This window comes from Oculina patagonica, chromosome 12 (genome assembly GCF_052425735.1).
Source record: "Oculina patagonica isolate OP01 chromosome 12, crgOcupat, whole genome shotgun sequence".
Lineage (NCBI taxonomy): Eukaryota > Metazoa > Cnidaria > Anthozoa > Scleractinia > Oculinidae > Oculina > Oculina patagonica.
In genome coordinates this window covers 20,055,069-20,071,893 of record NC_135769.1, presented here as the reverse complement: position 1 = coordinate 20,071,893, position 16,825 = coordinate 20,055,069, and the positions used below count along the sequence as shown (strand labels likewise).

General features: G+C 38.8%; 1 protein-coding gene across 1 annotated transcript in view; it reads right to left on the bottom strand.

Moving 5' to 3' along the window:
* The window catches only part of LOC144633957 (WD repeat-containing protein 90-like), a 36,173-nt gene that overhangs the window by 11,729 nt on the left and 7,619 nt on the right, over positions 1–16,825 (bottom strand). The window contains exons 9-27 of the mRNA XM_078492887.1: positions 15,801–15,911; positions 14,721–14,866; positions 14,117–14,174; positions 13,422–13,540; positions 12,667–12,828; positions 11,418–11,668; positions 10,690–10,760; positions 9,503–9,881; positions 8,481–8,668; positions 7,878–8,039; positions 6,077–6,205; positions 5,815–5,945; positions 5,394–5,434; positions 5,028–5,290; positions 3,997–4,252; positions 3,236–3,441; positions 1,838–2,104; positions 1,275–1,322; positions 523–595 (exon numbers count right to left, since the gene is read on the bottom strand). Coding sequence (XP_078349013.1) covers positions 523–595; positions 1,275–1,322; positions 1,838–2,104; positions 3,236–3,441; positions 3,997–4,252; positions 5,028–5,290; positions 5,394–5,434; positions 5,815–5,945; positions 6,077–6,205; positions 7,878–8,039; positions 8,481–8,668; positions 9,503–9,881; positions 10,690–10,760; positions 11,418–11,668; positions 12,667–12,828; positions 13,422–13,540; positions 14,117–14,174; positions 14,721–14,866; positions 15,801–15,911 — 3,061 coding nt within the window. The remainder of the gene's footprint in view (positions 1–522; positions 596–1,274; positions 1,323–1,837; positions 2,105–3,235; positions 3,442–3,996; positions 4,253–5,027; positions 5,291–5,393; positions 5,435–5,814; positions 5,946–6,076; positions 6,206–7,877; positions 8,040–8,480; positions 8,669–9,502; positions 9,882–10,689; positions 10,761–11,417; positions 11,669–12,666; positions 12,829–13,421; positions 13,541–14,116; positions 14,175–14,720; positions 14,867–15,800; positions 15,912–16,825) is intronic.

The following is a 16,825-nucleotide window of genomic DNA, read 5'->3' as shown; positions in this document are numbered from 1 at the left end:
TTTCCTCGCTGACTGTTTTTTTGACTGCTATGGGCCACAAGTTGGTGTGGAAGAGTTTGCACATTGACACTTTCAGTATCAAACCAAAGTCTCTGAGACCTTTGAGCACATTGGGCAACCTCTTAAGAGTCCCCTCGAAGGTGCTACCAAAACCTATGTCGGCAGCTCTCCATTAATCGCTGAAACGTGACAGGAGCATTTGCCAATCCAAAGGGCATCCCGTTAAACTCATTAAGACCAAAGGGGGTTGTCATAGCAGTTGTTGGTTTAAAGTAAAGCAATGATCCTCACAGTAAAATTGCAATTAAAGAAATTGCAAAGGAGCCAGAAAAAATTCAAGGCTTTACTCCTCTCGTGCACTTCACGTTTTTAGGGGGTGGGGGTGGGCGCTTATTAACTTTTCCTACCTACAGGGTGGGCGCTTATTCGCGGTGAGCACTTAATCAAAATTCTGGTTGTTCACAAACTCTTGCAAGTTATAAACAAATAAAACAAAACAAATGCATGATTAATATGATGTACCTGAGCTGGTAGCAGCATACATGACACTGTCTCCTGCATACCACACAGCTGTAAAATCATAATACTCATCTCTCTGCAGAGGATATTAATAATTTATTGCTGTTTTTATAGATAACAAAGTTAAAATACATACACGTGGGCCTGTCAGAGGAATAATGTGTTAACAAAACCAACTGCACTATCCATTAAATACTGAATTACCCAGTATGGCATTATCCACCCTTTTAAGCATTTCCTGTTGGGGGTAAGCTGTTTTCACCTCCAGTAAATGACAACCCACAAATTCAACTAACTTTCAATCGCCCTCTTTGTAGACCAAAATACAAATCAACTTTCATAACACTTTTCTTGAGGCGAAACAATTTAAAGTTCTTTTTCACATTCAACATGCAGTTGAAATTGGTGTTTAGAACTGAAAGTTTAAGATATTGAATAATTAAGATTATTCAACGTGCCAACACTAGATTCTTATCCTAGTTTTCAGGGGCTTGAAATCCCCTTAAGATTATACCATGTGCTTGAGATTTTGTGAAAAAGGGTCGGTTGCTCAAAGAAATGTTCTGCCTTTGTTTTCCCGTTGTGTTCTTTGATGGTTCCTGTAAGACCTGAATTTCGACAGTAAATCGATTGGAAACATCTCAAGCTAACATATCAAAGTGCTTTAAAAACATCAAGCAATGAGCAGCAAGTAAAACAACCACAAACTAAAACAGAGCAAAAAATAATAACAGTCAGTGTAATATAAACCTTACCACTTTCTTGGACTGCACAAGTTCCTTTGGAACGTCTGGCTCATGAACCTAAGGTACAATATAATTTATATTATATTATATTTTATAAATAATTAGTAGTAGTAGTAGTAGTAGTAGTACCTAGTACATGTAAATTTGTTTCCAAATGTTCAAGTATTGAATTCTAAGAAACGTCCAATAAATTATATTTTACCACTGTTTTGTAATTAAACTACAAATGCTTTTTCCAAAAATGGGCAAAACTTGTAAACAAACATATAAGAAACTTGAATTTGAAGTTTACAGCAGTCTTCCTACAAAAAAGTACTTAGACTGTGTTGATGTAAGCTTGGCCAGATGACATTTTCATACCAACTAAAGTTGTGGATTGCCTGTGATCATGGTCAGACAAGAGTCGAGCTTGCCTTTTTCTGCCCTTGCAGAGCCTTGCTACACAAGCCCATACCATCACAACTCACAGCCAGGACACTTTGACACAACCAATTAGCGCCCAACTGTCACAAACTATCATTAAATGATAGTTTGTGACAGTTGGTTTAATTATGTATGTATAATAGACTTACATTAAGAGTCATTTTATCACCAGTCTCATCCAGGAGCCAAAACAACACAGACCCATCTTGTCCAACAGAGGTAAACTCATTAGCAGTATATGGATCCCACATCACGTCATGAACAGGCAGTCTGGCATAGGAAGCAGCAAGTACTACCAGATCTCTAGTGCTCCATACTACCACTGAACACTCCCTGTAATCACCAACTGACACAAGAAATCTATCATCGCGGGCATATGCCAGACAGACTATCTCATGCTCATGGTAAGAAAGAACCTGAAAATACAAAAATACATGCAATGAACTTTTTTTAATATGAACAATGAAAGGATGATTATAAAAATATGTAGTCAAATTCCAGCCTAGAGGCTCATCTGACTAGCAATAATATTGGAGTATTGCAACTTCCTCAGCTGGTTTGAAAAATTAGATCCACTGCAAGTTACTTTCTAACATTTCACCAGCCTGAGGGTTTCCAAACCCATTTATACACCTGGATGAAAAGAGACACTGTTAGAGTTAAAATGTCTTGGCCATAGAATACAATAGAAGGACAAAGGCCAGCATTTGTAACAAGTCCAAAGCACTCAAGCATTAGAACACCATGTCTCTTATTTTTAATAGTCATTATGACTGTTGACATGTCAATCAATACCAGTTGGTGTTTATTTTAAGTTACTATTTAAACAATAGAATGGAAGTAAAAGATGGATACCAATCAAATAGTAGTCTTGCATAGTTTGAACAGTGTATTAAAGAGCTCAATATCTTAAAGTACTTGTATATACAGTCAACTCTTTCTAAGCAGAAACCACTGTAATGCAGACATGTTTAGCTGGCTGGGTCTGGAGGAATTTCACTTGTTTTTTGTCTGTAACTGAACTCTCTTTAAGGCAGACAACTCTCTTAGGCGACAGCTGGAGTTGGTCCGGAGGGTGTCTGCTTTAAAGTCAGTTGACTGGATGAGCATAAGGATTGTTTTTAGTTTTTAATTGCCTATCCAAAAATGTGTGTGCATTAGGGACGTGTAGTAAGCCTTTTCCAAATTACCCTTTGTCTCTGTTTCAAAACGAGTCTACGTGCAAAACCATTAAAATGAAAAGGAGTCTCACCTTCAGGTCCATTTTCATACAAATCAAACTCATTTTCATTTGATTGGTTTTGCACGTAGACTCGTTTTGAAACAGAGGCAGAGGGTAACTCAGAAATGGCCTGTTGGCAAGAGACCAATATTAGGTCTCTTTGATTTAAACTACATTGTACCAGGTGCATGAATAAAGAACACCGAAATTCCCAAGTGATTTTTAGAGAACCAGAGTAATTCCTGAAGGTCTCAGGCTATGCACTAGTAGTAACAACATGCATTTTACCTACTTCAATTGAAACAAAGACAAAATTATGGCACACCTTCTTACAGACTCCATCTTGTAAATTCCACAAGCAGATTTGACTGGCTGCGGTGTCAGAGGGCCCAGAGGCGGAGGCCAGTATAAGGCCATCATGCTGTAGGGCCAAAGTGGAGATCTCTTCTGTGTGTCCCATGAGGTGCCTCTGGGTACCAGAATGAAGGTCTTCTATGACCACAAGGCAACCGCTGGTGTATGCAAAGAGTCCTCAAGAGAAACAAAAAGAACCAAGTGAGAATTTAGAATTTTTTAGGTCGAACTGAGTCTTCTTCATTTACAATGGCTCTAACAAACACAAGAGATTAATTATGTCTAAATTCACTTTTCCGGGAAGCTTTATGGCAGGAGTGTTATTGAACATGCAGTGCTTTCTATCATATACGGCAGTAGTAGCTGGATATCTAAGGAATTTTCTATAAGCCTTGCGTCAGAAATCCATCCAGTTAGAGAGCTCCTTTAGTGAAGAGGTGCCAGAGCTCCAACACATGCAAGTCAGGTTAATTATAACAAAAAAATGTAGAATCAATGCAATGAAAAGATTGGATAGAACAATGAGACCTGATGTGATCACATGCATATGTTATGGAAATTGTGTTCTTTAACCTAACAATCTGTTTGTATGCTGTTATACAATCAGGCAGATGGAAGGCACTTTCTTGTTTGAGAAAAGTACACTAGCCAGGCTCTTCATCCTGCATGCTGTGCACTAACTATTAGACCACAGCGCACCCAGCAAGTTATTACACTGGCATGTATATGTACCTGTGTCATACTTCCACACCATATTCCTCCTTCCATTTCCATTATATCCAAGTACAGATTTAAGCTGGAGTCCTGCCTGGTTTGGTGGAGCTGTGTATCTCCGTTCAGCCAGGAAGGACTTGCATGCACGTCTCTTGTAGTGCCTGGTGACCTTAGGGGGATGATGAGCATCAGCATCTGGAACTTTTGATGCAGGAGCTGTAGGAATGTTGAAGTTCAGTCTTCTGGCAGGCGATTTTGTCTTGACAGGAGAAGTCTGGAAGACACAATGAAGTACCGTAACGATTCAACTCAGTGCCCCTTTCCAATAAGTGCCCTGGTCAAACAAATTATGGCCTTACAACCCTCCAAGTTTTTTTTTTTTTTTTCTTAAGTGGCCATTTGGCCACCGACTACTGTCGGTCGCCAGTGACAAATTTTAGTCGCTAAATTAAGCTAATGCTTTCAATCCTTCTTTTCAATTTTAATCGCCAGGCTGGCGACTTTGGTTCCAATTTAGTGTCCAGCTCCAAACTTTTAGTCGCCATGGCGACTAAAATGGTCTTAATTTGGAGGGTTGCCTTATTTGTTGTTCTGTGGTTTGAATACTAGGCACCTCTATACTGATGCATGCCCCTTTAATAATATCTGCAAGTGTACCAATACAGTCGAAATTCTTCTTGTGACCGTTCTTGAAGTGATCACCATTGTTTACATTGTTTAGTCCAGTCTAGTCTAGTTTAGCTTGGAGAAGTATCTAACCAGTCCTGAATATATGTAAGTCCTCCAATAAATTCCCTACCTAAAACCTTCAGTATAAGGTTTATTTAGCACTCGGGTGCTAAAACGTCATTCCAATATTAAAATATTACAAAGTTAACTGCACACACAAAACCAGGAATTTAAATGAGCTGATCCAACCCTCTTTTCGGGGTGTCACCTGCAGATCTACTACTGTTTTCCCCCTGACAAGAAAAACATTGAAAAGAACACAAAAGCTTTAGTTATTGTTGCAAAAAGGTGGACTGAGCCAAGAAACGAAACTTGCTTACATGTTCATTAGTGTCTTCTGGAATTGGAATATCTTTCTGAGGGCTTTTCTTTGGGGAATAGAAACGAACTTCATTCTGTTTCACTGTGTGAGGGTCACCTGGAATCCTTTCCTCATCCAAACCATCGGTAGGAATTGGGCTTATGTCAAACTGTGGAGGTTCAAACCTGGTGGGGATGGGAACAGATTTTCTAGGAGTGACTGTATGGGGGCGACCACTTGGTGGGCTGTATGGTCTTTCAGGAGTGATTCGCACACTTCTGTCTGCATAAAAAATAGGAAATAAAATTATGGCAAAAGTTTAATTTGTCTTATTGTAAATCCTTTAATTTCCAAAAAATAAACTTTATCAATTATAATAGGCTACCTGGAACTTCAGGAATATAGCTTTTCTGCAGCTCTCGTCCACTGAAACGTAAATAAAAATATATTTCAATTTAATATGTGGTTAAGAGTGTGCTTGGGCCAAGGTGGCCCACAATGGCACAGCTGATGCAAGTTCCTTATCACAAAGCGACTAGGAGTATCACTTCTTAAGTGGATGGGATGTTAGTCCATCAAAGGTTAGCTGAAGCATTTTGTTAGGCAACCCTAACAGTTTGCAAGTATCCATTTATACACCTGGCGGAGAGAGGCACTGTGATAGTAAAGGTGTCTTGCCCTCGAACACAACACAGAGACTCGTGTCACTTGCCTGTAACTGGACTGCTCCATCTGGGGACTGGTGTGGTAAGTCTAACTAGTGTAAATCAATATTTAGGTGAGAATTTTCATTAAGCAAAGTTTACCCATTTATTTGCGACTGTCTTCCTCTTCCTTGGAAATCCCACAACAAAATGGCCTCTCCTACACTGACCAAGCCAAGATGGTCTGGAGTAAAAGCTACTTGCTGGATATGGTCTGAGTGTCCAATAAAAACCTGCAGAAATGGAAAATAAACATTAACGTTGTTACATGTACATCTCAGTGGTTTCAGTATGACTAGTGAAAGAGTTCTGGATGTACTCAAAAGGTAAAATGATTTATCTGTATAAATACTGACTTAGCTACCTGGAAGTTTATGTCCAATCTCATGTGATAGTCCCACATCTTAACCAGTCTATCTCCAGCAGTTGCTAGGTACTTGCCATCACGGCTCACAGCCAGACTTGAACAGCTTCCACGATGAATATTGGACACCTGTATGGGAAAGTAAAGTAGTGTGAGTCACCAGATGCGTACATATGTATGTCACCATTTTAGGCTTTCTACTTCATGTAGACTGCTCACAGCCTCTCTTTTTTTCAATGCAAATGAACGCAAGAGAAACAGCAAGCGAAGCTTGAGTGCCCTTGTGCCTCCCGTTTTGCACTGGCACCCAGTCCTTTCACAATTCTTTGCCTGCATTCAACAATTGAAGAAACATGCAAGAAAACAGAGGGCTTTGAACAGTTTAGCTGTCTGCAGTAGGCAGTTTCTTTAGAGAATAAAGAACGTAGAGGATAATGGTCTGCAGTTTCAACATACAATATGAGTCCCCTGGGAAAACTGGATTTTCATATGAGATGCTTTTATAATAACATTTTAATGTGATAGTGCTTTCCCTTCCCCAGGCTAAGCTCAGGCTGCTGGGAAAATTCACTGATTCAGAAAAGGAAATATGTCCACTGCTTCATTACAAACATTTGACATAATATTGCCTGTATTCATCAGAATGTTTTACAAAGCAAAACCTTGGAAATAAGACAGTATCATACATTTTGATGTCATGTCATGCTATCGACTGGGTCCTTCATCGCACTATGGAAGATTAGCGTAGAGGCATATGATGGACCCCTTTCTTTACACTCGAGGACCTTGACTTTGCGGACGATATAGCCTTGTTGTCACACACTCGTCAGCACATTCAAGAAAAGACCGACCGGCTCAGCATGTTCAGCGCCCAGGTTGGCCTGAAGATAAGCTTGAAGAAGACTGAAGCTATGTGTGTGAATGTCTCCTCCCCGTCAAAGATCAGGGTAGCAGGACAGGATATTTCTTACACCGACAAGTTCACATACCTTGGAAGTATGCTTTGCCAGGACAGCGGTACTGGTGTGAACATACGAAACAGGCTAAACAAAGCAAGGGGCGCCTTTTTGAGCTTACGACCAGTGTGGAGATCGGCAAGTTATAGCACAAAGACAAAGCTTAGGATCTACCAGAGCTGTGTGTTGTCAACCCTTCTTCACGGCTGCGAATGCTGGCGAATGACTAAACATGACCTGTCGAAACTAGCGTCCTTCCACACAACTAGCCTCAGGAAGATCCTGAGAATTTTCTGGCCACAGAAAATCTCCAACGACCAGCTCCTGAAGCAAACCAAACAGGAGGATATTCGCACGATTGTCACCAGGAGAAGATGGAGATGGATTGGACATGTGCTTCGAAAGGACAACAACAACATAGCCAAGACTGCAATGCGCTGGACACCTGAAGGCAAACGCAGAAGAGGGCGCCCAAAAACAACATGGCGCAGAACGGTAGAAACGGAGTTAAGGGAGATCAATTACAGCTGGAGCACCATTGAAAAACTGGCTAGAGATAGGCAGGGTTGGAGAAACTTCGTTGCTGCCCTATGTGCCACACAGGCATGATGGGCAGTAAGTAAGTAATACTTTTTGATAGCAATTCTTCTACAATTTGGTAAAACCTCACAAATTGCTAAGAAGAAACCTTCATTATGGATGAGCTCTCCATCAAGGGGGAGTAGCACTACTCCCATTTTAATAGGCCACTTGGGCCATGTTAAGATAAATTTAATGATTGTACACATTATTTCTAATAAAATATTACAATTTTTACTGCCAATAATAAGAAAACAACTACAAACCTCACTCAACAGGAGTCCACTCTGGGAGTCTAGTTTCAGCAGCCTTGATGTTGAAGTGACAACCAGCAACTGTTTGAGTGAAGATGGCGCAAAACAGACATGGAGGGCAGAGTCCACGATTGATCTGTCTGTAGTGATTGTGCTAATGTCCACTCTTAAAACCTGAAATATGGAACAACAATACAAAGTTCTCACATGAAATGCTGTAGAGGGAATTCATTCCTTGACTTAAAATCTTGAAATACCCTACTGGTTGCTTCATGCTATATGGAAACCAGGACAAGCTGCACCAGTACAGGCCAGTTTGACTGGAGTACAACTTTACCTTTATGAATTATTTTTCATCTTTTTAGCAGTGCTGACGAATCTATTTAAGGGTAATGCACAGGGCTAGAAAAATGTCATGATTGCAAGCTCAAGCCAAGAACTATTCTATACTATAAAATGAAAAATGAAACCCCTCTCACCAAACTCAATGATGAAGTCTCACTAAAACCAAAACATGCTATTTGTTTCAACACTAAAATGGGGGTAGTGGTGGTTTATATTTATTTATATTTATTATTTAAACTGACCAAGATTGTAGGTAGAGATAGGCCTTACCTCATCCAATGATCTTGCATTGGCAACTGTCACTGTGAATTCTGTTGGTCCAATAAATGCCAACTTCAGACTGTCTTCACTGACACTTAGTATGTGTGGTCCAAACTTACCACCCATTGCAACAGTGTTAGGAAGCATGCGAATCAGCTGGAATCCATCATCAGTCGCATCATACAATGCAAGAGCACCTTAAAAGCAATATCAAAGACTACTTTTTACACTTGCTGGCACCTCTTAATTACAACAATCAAAGTTCACTCAGACAGATTCAATGAGACTCTCAAAAGCAGTTTACTTAGACGTCACTTCTATGTTTTTAGCTGCTCAAAATGTTACAGAATGATATATATGCTAACTTCTTTAATTTTGCATTAATGGGACCATTTTCCGTCAATATGGGATCCTATATGCACAACCAAAAGCTAATGCTTCTTCTTGACAGCTGACTAGAAAAGTTCTACCCATCAGCTGGTCTTATACATTAATCCATGATTTGACAGATATATGCAGATATTTTATAACTGAAAATACTGGAACCAGTAGTGCGATCGGTAGAAGACATTTAAAGAACTAGTAGACATTTAAAGAACATTTTATAACTAGTAAGTAGTATTTTTTCCATGGCAGGGGCAAGGAAAAATACAAGTGTAGCTAGCGCTGCTACTTTTTGTCCAAAACTTTGTCTGGTCTAACTCTCACTCTGTGTGCACACACATCAATTTGTATTTCCCTCTGTTCTAAACAGATCAATCCACGACATTACAGTGTAAAACGGTCTCATATTTTGCATGTTGTCTTGACCTCATACAGTAAAATGATGTCAATATGCAAGTGTGATTTCCCTAGAATTGCATATTAAGTGAGTCCATAATTATCTAAGGTGGTAACGATACTGAACTTCATAATAAACACAGGCTTCTGTCACACTTTGCATTACTGCTCAGCTCATATCATGACTCTCAATTTCAAAAACACACGATGGTACAAATTAATCTAATTTAACTTTTACAAGACTGTGTTACCTAGTGCTCCTGCACTGTGTAGAAACTCTCCATTAGGTGTGAACACCAAGCCAGTCACTTGGCCAGGATGCTGGTTATGCTCAGCTAGGAGATTTGTGGTTCCAACATGGAACACTCTGATGCAGCCAGACATAAACCCACAAGCAAAACACTGCTGCCGAGGATGATAAGCGATGGCACAGGGAAGCTCTCCAGGAGCTTGAAAGTCAAACAACTGTGCAAGAGTGTCAAGGTCCCACACTCTTATTGACTGGTCAGCTGATACTGTGGCCAGGTAGCGGTGAGTTGAATCAAATGACATGGCTAAAATCTTACCAGTGTGCGACCTCATGAGGGTGGTGTAGGTGCGAGCTGAGGTATTTAAGACACCAAGATTTCCCTAACAAAAGAACATGACTATATACCTTATTCTCACTTAATTTCGCGAGCATTAAATTTCGCGATTTTCGCGATTTTGAAAAAATCGCTAAATTTAATACTCGCAAAATATAGGAAACGCAAAGTTTAAAATCGCGAAATTTAGTATCGTACTGATAATATAAAAAAAATAATTAAACTCGATGTGTTTTTATGTAGTTATTCCAACATGTCTGAGCTTCATGTTTAAGAGTTTTTTAGTTTAATTTTGCCCATTAGTTATCTCCCACTCTATCAGTGGCACTGTTCGAACTGTTCTCTGCCGCCAAGTTCTTCAAAATCTCGCTCTTGCAGTCGCAGATGAACCTATTAGGTATAAAGACTGTTGAATACCTTATGTTTTGTTATGTGTATATTGTTTTGTTTGCTGTTTTTACAATAACTTTCATATTAATTATGTCGTTACAGTTTCGAGGTCAAAGCTTCATATTGAAGAATAGATAAAAATCGCGAAATTTAATACACTCCAATTGTACCTTCCTCTCAAAATCGCGAAATTAAGTACTCGCGAAATATGGCTCTTGATTTTTCGCAAAATTAAGTACTCGCGAAATTAAGTGAGAATAAGGTAGTCAAGATTAAATGTTCCTAGTTTAACTTAAAGATGTACGTGAATTAAACACAAATTTTATGGATACTTTAATAGTTTGGAAGCTGTTGTTGTTGTTGTTGCTTCACCTTTTTGATGTAATCTTTACACCAACACATGACAGGATGAAATGCATTTGACACATTTGCAGCAGTAGCAAATAAAACGAACTTTAACTTACAGTGTTTGTTCCCGCTAAGACATACAATCCATCACTGGTTATATTGACAGCTGTCAATGGACCCTCATGTTCTTAAAGAAAAACAGCATGCACATGCTAAATTTTCAACTGAAGAAAAATCTACAACTAATCCTAGAAGTAGGCAAGAAGTTTCAGGGCTCGAGACTAATGGTAGCCAACTAGCCCCCAGGCTAGTAGAAATGCAGTTTTGGCCAGTAGGTTTTGGGCTTAACTAACCAAAACAGCTAGTAAGAATTTCAGGTATTTTGGTGGAAAGCTGGGGGGGTCACATTTAAATCTTGTTTTTAGGGCCTACATGAGCCTCCGATAGCTTAGAAGTAGAGGGTCAAACTGGTGTGCAAAAGGTCATAGGTCTGACTCCTGTTGGAAGAACCTGGAATTTTTTTCTGAATAGGTTGTACCACTTTCTCAAATTCATCTTAGTTTGCAAAAAGGATGTTTTGTCTTTCTTGTCTCGCCTTTAGGTGATTGTTTCTTCTCAAGAAAGAACTCCTCTGTCAGATAGCACCTTCCCCCTCCCCTTATAATTTTGGTGACCTTGTGGTCTAATGAATAGTGTATGGTTTCTGGAAATTTGTCTTATTTAGCTTATTATAGAGAGAAAAGTCATAAAACTGTATATGTGAAACATTTAGTTTGTAAGTATCAATTTCATTTTATACTTACAGTTATTCTAGAGAGAAAGGAGCATTTCTCTAGTTGCTTACCAGCTTCAAGAAAAACAGTTGAAAAATCCAGGGGCCATAATCGCAGAAAACCATCATCTGAACCAGTAGCACAAAATGACTCATTTACACAGAGTGAATTTAGTCTTATACCAAACTCAGTTGGAGTAGTTCCACCATACTTGCCAACTGGATCGTGGTGAGAACCAACAGGAAGCAGTCTGATGACTTTGTCCAGCATGATCTTCTGATAATCAATCTGGTAAACTGTGCCTTGATTTGTGCAAGAATATCTGCAAAGGAGTATTAGAGTGATTTCAGTTAACCTGCAAAACAATATCTACCAGTTTGTGCATAAACCAAGTTTGAAGCTTGTGCTTTAGAAACAAGGAAGGAAGAATTGCCAAAAATAGCACAACAACAATAATAATAATAATAATAATAATAATAATAATAATAATAATAATAATAATAATAATAATAATAATAATAATAATAATAATATACTTAATTGACCACTCCCCGAATGGGGCTTTTCAGGGCCAATGTGAAACAAATATTGTAAATAAACCTAACATGGTTAAAAATCCCAACTGTCAGGAGGCAGACCAGTTGGCTATTTACAAGCGTAGCCGAGGAGTTGAACTCGGGTGACCAAGGACAAATCCAGCTAGTGGTCAGAACGGAACTTGAACCCGCGACCTCCGGATTTCAAGTCCGGTGCTCTAACCACTCGGCCACTCAGCCACGCTGCCTCCACAACCAAGTCCCTTTATCACAGAGACAAACCACACTACAAGTTGAGTGAAAGTTCTGGGCAAGGGTTCTTCAAGCTCTGTTTCAGGTGATCTTCTTCCATTGCTGATTGTCCACTTCCAATTCCTCTACTCAACCAGTCTTCAAGGGAACCTACATCTATTTCACTTTTATTTTCTGGTGGTTTACAACACATGGGACCTTGGACTCTTTTGTAAACCTTCCAAATGGCTAACTTATTCATACAAACACGCTCAATTGTAGCTCCCTGAGAGGGGACACATGTGGCACCTTCATTTATTTTACTTTTATTTTATAATTTTCTGACGGTTTACCTTGTATGGGGCCTTAGGCTCTCTTTTAAACCTTCCAAATGGCTGGGTTTCTTTATCACAGATATAACTCTTTGGGCAAAAAGTTAACAACTCAGATGCAAAAAAATCTATTTCCACCAAAAAGTGGATATCCATGGCAGGATGTGGCTAAAAGCCTGGCCAGAAGCCATTGAAATTATATAATATGATCTATAACTTACACTTTCCTAACTGTAGGATCTGCACTCAAGGGATCCTTAGCTCCATAAGCTATATCAGTGAAATAAGCTGAACCATGACGACCAAGATCAACTGGACAAGATCTCAGAGAACCATGACGGATTCGCCAGAAGCGGATGTTGTCATTACCACAGGACACCAACCTTTGATGAGATAACATTATTTTATTAATGTAATCATCTCATAGCCAAGGTTGATTCATTACAAACTCTGCAACCCTGAACATTGTTATATATATAATTTTTTTTTATGTATTTCCAGGCTACAATGCATGTTTCTCTTATCTCAAAAGGTTTCAAGCTTTGACAAATTTATTGGTTTAGTGGGTTAAAAGTTTGATTTTTTTTTTCGATAGTTGCTGTTCCCTTCCTTCTTGGAGATTTTTATATCTCTAATTAAAATTCTATCACTGACATAGAGAATCCAAGGTTATAAACTGAAAGGTTGTATTCTCACTGTTTGTTTGTTTTTTTCTCAAGGCCTGGCCCTGGTTGTCCAAGGGGTGGATAACACTATCCACTGGATAAATCACTATCCAGTAGATAAGTGTTGGCAAAACATACTATGCTATCCACCGGATAGTGATTTATCTGTTGGATAGTGTTATCCACCCTTTGAACAACTGGGGCTAGATGGTTAAACCTTTTATGTTCTCTGCACACAGCTTATAGTAATAGATGCTTACATACAATGCTAAATATAGTTAAAAAGAATTAGTTAAAACTAATAATAGTACCTGCTGTCATCAAAGTCTGCTATTCTCATGCGATGAATATCAACATCAGTGTGTGCCTTGGCAATAATGGAGACTTCACCACCTCTGATGGCATGGCTGACATCCCACACCACAACCATCTAATTGAAATACACATAAGTTACAGTTACACATCAAAGGGAAGGAAGTTAAATTAATACCAAAAGTACTACTGCAGAAGGTTGTTAAGGCGATTTTTGCAAAATTAAAGTTGACATGGGAATTCCTGAAACATTCCTTTGACAGACACAATTTATTAAGAAGAAAAAAAGTAAAGCCTTTTTGAGGCACAAAATTACATGACTTTACCTCAATCAAAATTTTAAACTGGACAAAAAGAACTTCCATTTGTTTATTTATAACAATCATGAATATCATTTCATAACAAGTTTTACAGTTTTGATTGGTTGTGCCCTGGGTTAGTGTGTCCAATAACAAAGGTTGCGTGCTGTGCATGCACACGCTCTTTATTTGGTTCCTTATTGTGACTCAATACTCCTTGATATAAATTCCTAAAACCTTCAGTTTCAAAAATGGCTTTATTTATTGTAAGGATAAATCCTCAACAGGATTTTATTGTCTAAATTTTGCCTCAAATTTTGTTATACATAATGAAAAAATATAAAATACATGTTTTAATAAAATAACTTTGGTGATCAACAGACAATACTTCATACCTGTTTTCCATGACTATCTTTTCCAACACCACACAAAATGTTACCACTGTATGATAGACTGTAATTAGAATAATTTTACAGTCAAAACAGAGGTGGTTAATGCAATAAGCACAAGTTATGAAATTCAAACTAAACAATAACAGTGATAATAAACATGGGGGACTAGGCATTTCCAAAGAAAAGAAAATTTTCCAAGCAATCACCAACTTGATGTAAAGGGTGGGAAGTGACACAGGAAACAGAACATAAGAAAATGAAAAAAGGGGTAAAGTCTGCATTCCAGCCTAGTGGCCTATCAGGCCAGTATTCATCTCCCATTTCCGTAGGATGAAGCAACAAGGAAAATTTGCTTCTCCCCCCCCCCCCCTTGGATGGGGTGCTAGTCCATTGCAGGGTTACCCCACAAAATCTTATTTGCTGGTACCCATTTATATACCTGGGTGGAAAGAGGAACTGAGAGTGAAGCAACATGCCCAAGAACGCAACCCTGGCCAAGGCTTGAAGCTGGATTGCTGAATCCAAAGTCCTACAAACTAACCATTAGTCCACTGCTCCTCCCAAGAAAATGCAACAACCATACCAAAAATTATTGCCGCCAGTTTACCTTATACAATGTATGTTATGTACTTCAGCTCTAAACATGGCAGTGCATTTTCTTGAATGGTACTTCCATATTCTGATAACAGATGGGGATCCAGTCTGTGCTGAAGCTAGAATGTCTGTTTGGCCATCAAATGCCAGGGCAGAAACCTACAACATATCATTGGTGAAATAAAAATGTATCAAAATGTAGCGAGTATTAAGAACCTTGCCAACCTTGCCTATCACTTAGCCAACCAGGAAAGCATTAAGAAAATTGGCAGTACCTGAATAAGGAATTGCAATTCTTTTTCCTTTCAAAAAAGCCTAAGACTTTCAGTTTAAATTTAAAAACAGTAGTTGCTGACTCTTCAATAAAAAGTTCCGATATTTTCTGATTTTCAACCGAACAGGAACTATAGAACTGGCCAGCCCTAAGTCCCAAAACATTTTAGCCATCTGTAAGACAGTATAATGTACCATTTACATTTGAACTGACCAGTTTGACTAATTAATTTGGACAAATGATAAATGCCCTCAGTCGTGTCCAAATTACCACAGCGCCATGGTAAATCTTCTAATTTCCAATAATTCTGCATTCCAAAATCTAGACCCTAGAGCCCACTTTTCTTTTCAGCAGCACCAAGAATATGGACTCTGGCCAAGTGTGATTTTTTCAGCATGCACAGAGAACTTTTTATCAATTTTCCGCCAATTAGCTTTGAGCAGAATAAACTTAGAGTCTGCACACATTGACTGGAAGTCTTGGAATTGAGGACTTTCAAATCAGACTTAAACAGAGTCTACGTTCTTGATACTTAGACCAAACGAAAAGCGGGCACCAATGGACGAGATTGTACATCCCTCTTAAAAGACACAGCTGTGGCCTGAACAAGAACCCTAAAGCACATTACCCTTCCAACTTTCTAAAATGCCGGGGAAACAAACCTGTGACAACCCAGGTTAAAATCATTCCACGATCTTCGATCAAACACCCTATAAGGGGAAATTGAGGATCTTTTTGAAAATCCCCATAGATCTCTAGAGATGTTTAGGGATCTTAAAAAATTCTTCTAATTATTGTCCTCATTTCATTAAACAATACCTTATCTGTGTGGCCCATGAAGAACTGCTGCTGCCCAGAAGACACATCTATTGATACGATGATTGCATGACAAGGATAAACTATACAGCCACCATTCTTTGTCCATAAAGCCTTAACAAGAGCAAAAACAAACTACATGTTGCAAAAACAATGCTTCCATCTTGTCGTTAGTTTGGAAACACTGATGAAGTATTACCCTGCCCCAATACTTTCATTTGAATATTAACTCACTAAAGAGTTTCAGCCACAGATTTAAAAGTTAGAGCCATTAGTACATACATATGTGAAGGTGAATAACATTCTCTTATATGAAATCTGAGCGATGCTCTTACAACTTGTAAAGCAATCATCGGAGCGGTAGTCAGCGGACGTCTCTAAGGCGCATGAGCAGCTCCTTTCTTTGTGAACTTGCCAAAACAATAACAACATGGGACCAATGGGAGAGTTCTATTTTTTTATAGTAGTAAAAAAAAAATGTTTTCTAAGTTTTGTCTTTATAGCAGCAAAAATAGCTCCTGAAAGGTTCTTGGTGACAATATGTGGTGTTTGTTATGAAATAAAACCATCACAAAAATGGTAATGAAAACGTGGCGATCAAATATTCCCGCGTCAGTCGGAGCTATGGTTCTTGCTCTATTGTTTTGAGGTTGTTTGTTGACTTGGTCGTTCTTTGTTATACCTCATTTACAATCCCCATGTGGGCCAGTTGAAAATCGTGATGCAATCATTTGCATTTCAGCACTAAAAAGTTGCACAGCATCACAAAATTCTGCGTTCTTATAACTACACAACAATGACGAAATTTTTGGATAAACACACTGCTTTAAGATTTTTAGTTAACAGAATTGAACCCCTTTATAATGAGTGATTCCACGGCATGGTAGTCGTGATTGCCATAGATTTCATTTCACGAAAAAGATTGCCTGTTGCATCATCGTCCAAAAACCGCTGACAACTTTGTGAATTGATCGCGTTGCAAGTTGTGAGAGCATCGCTACTCAGTCCCAGACCTCGTTTCTATCCCC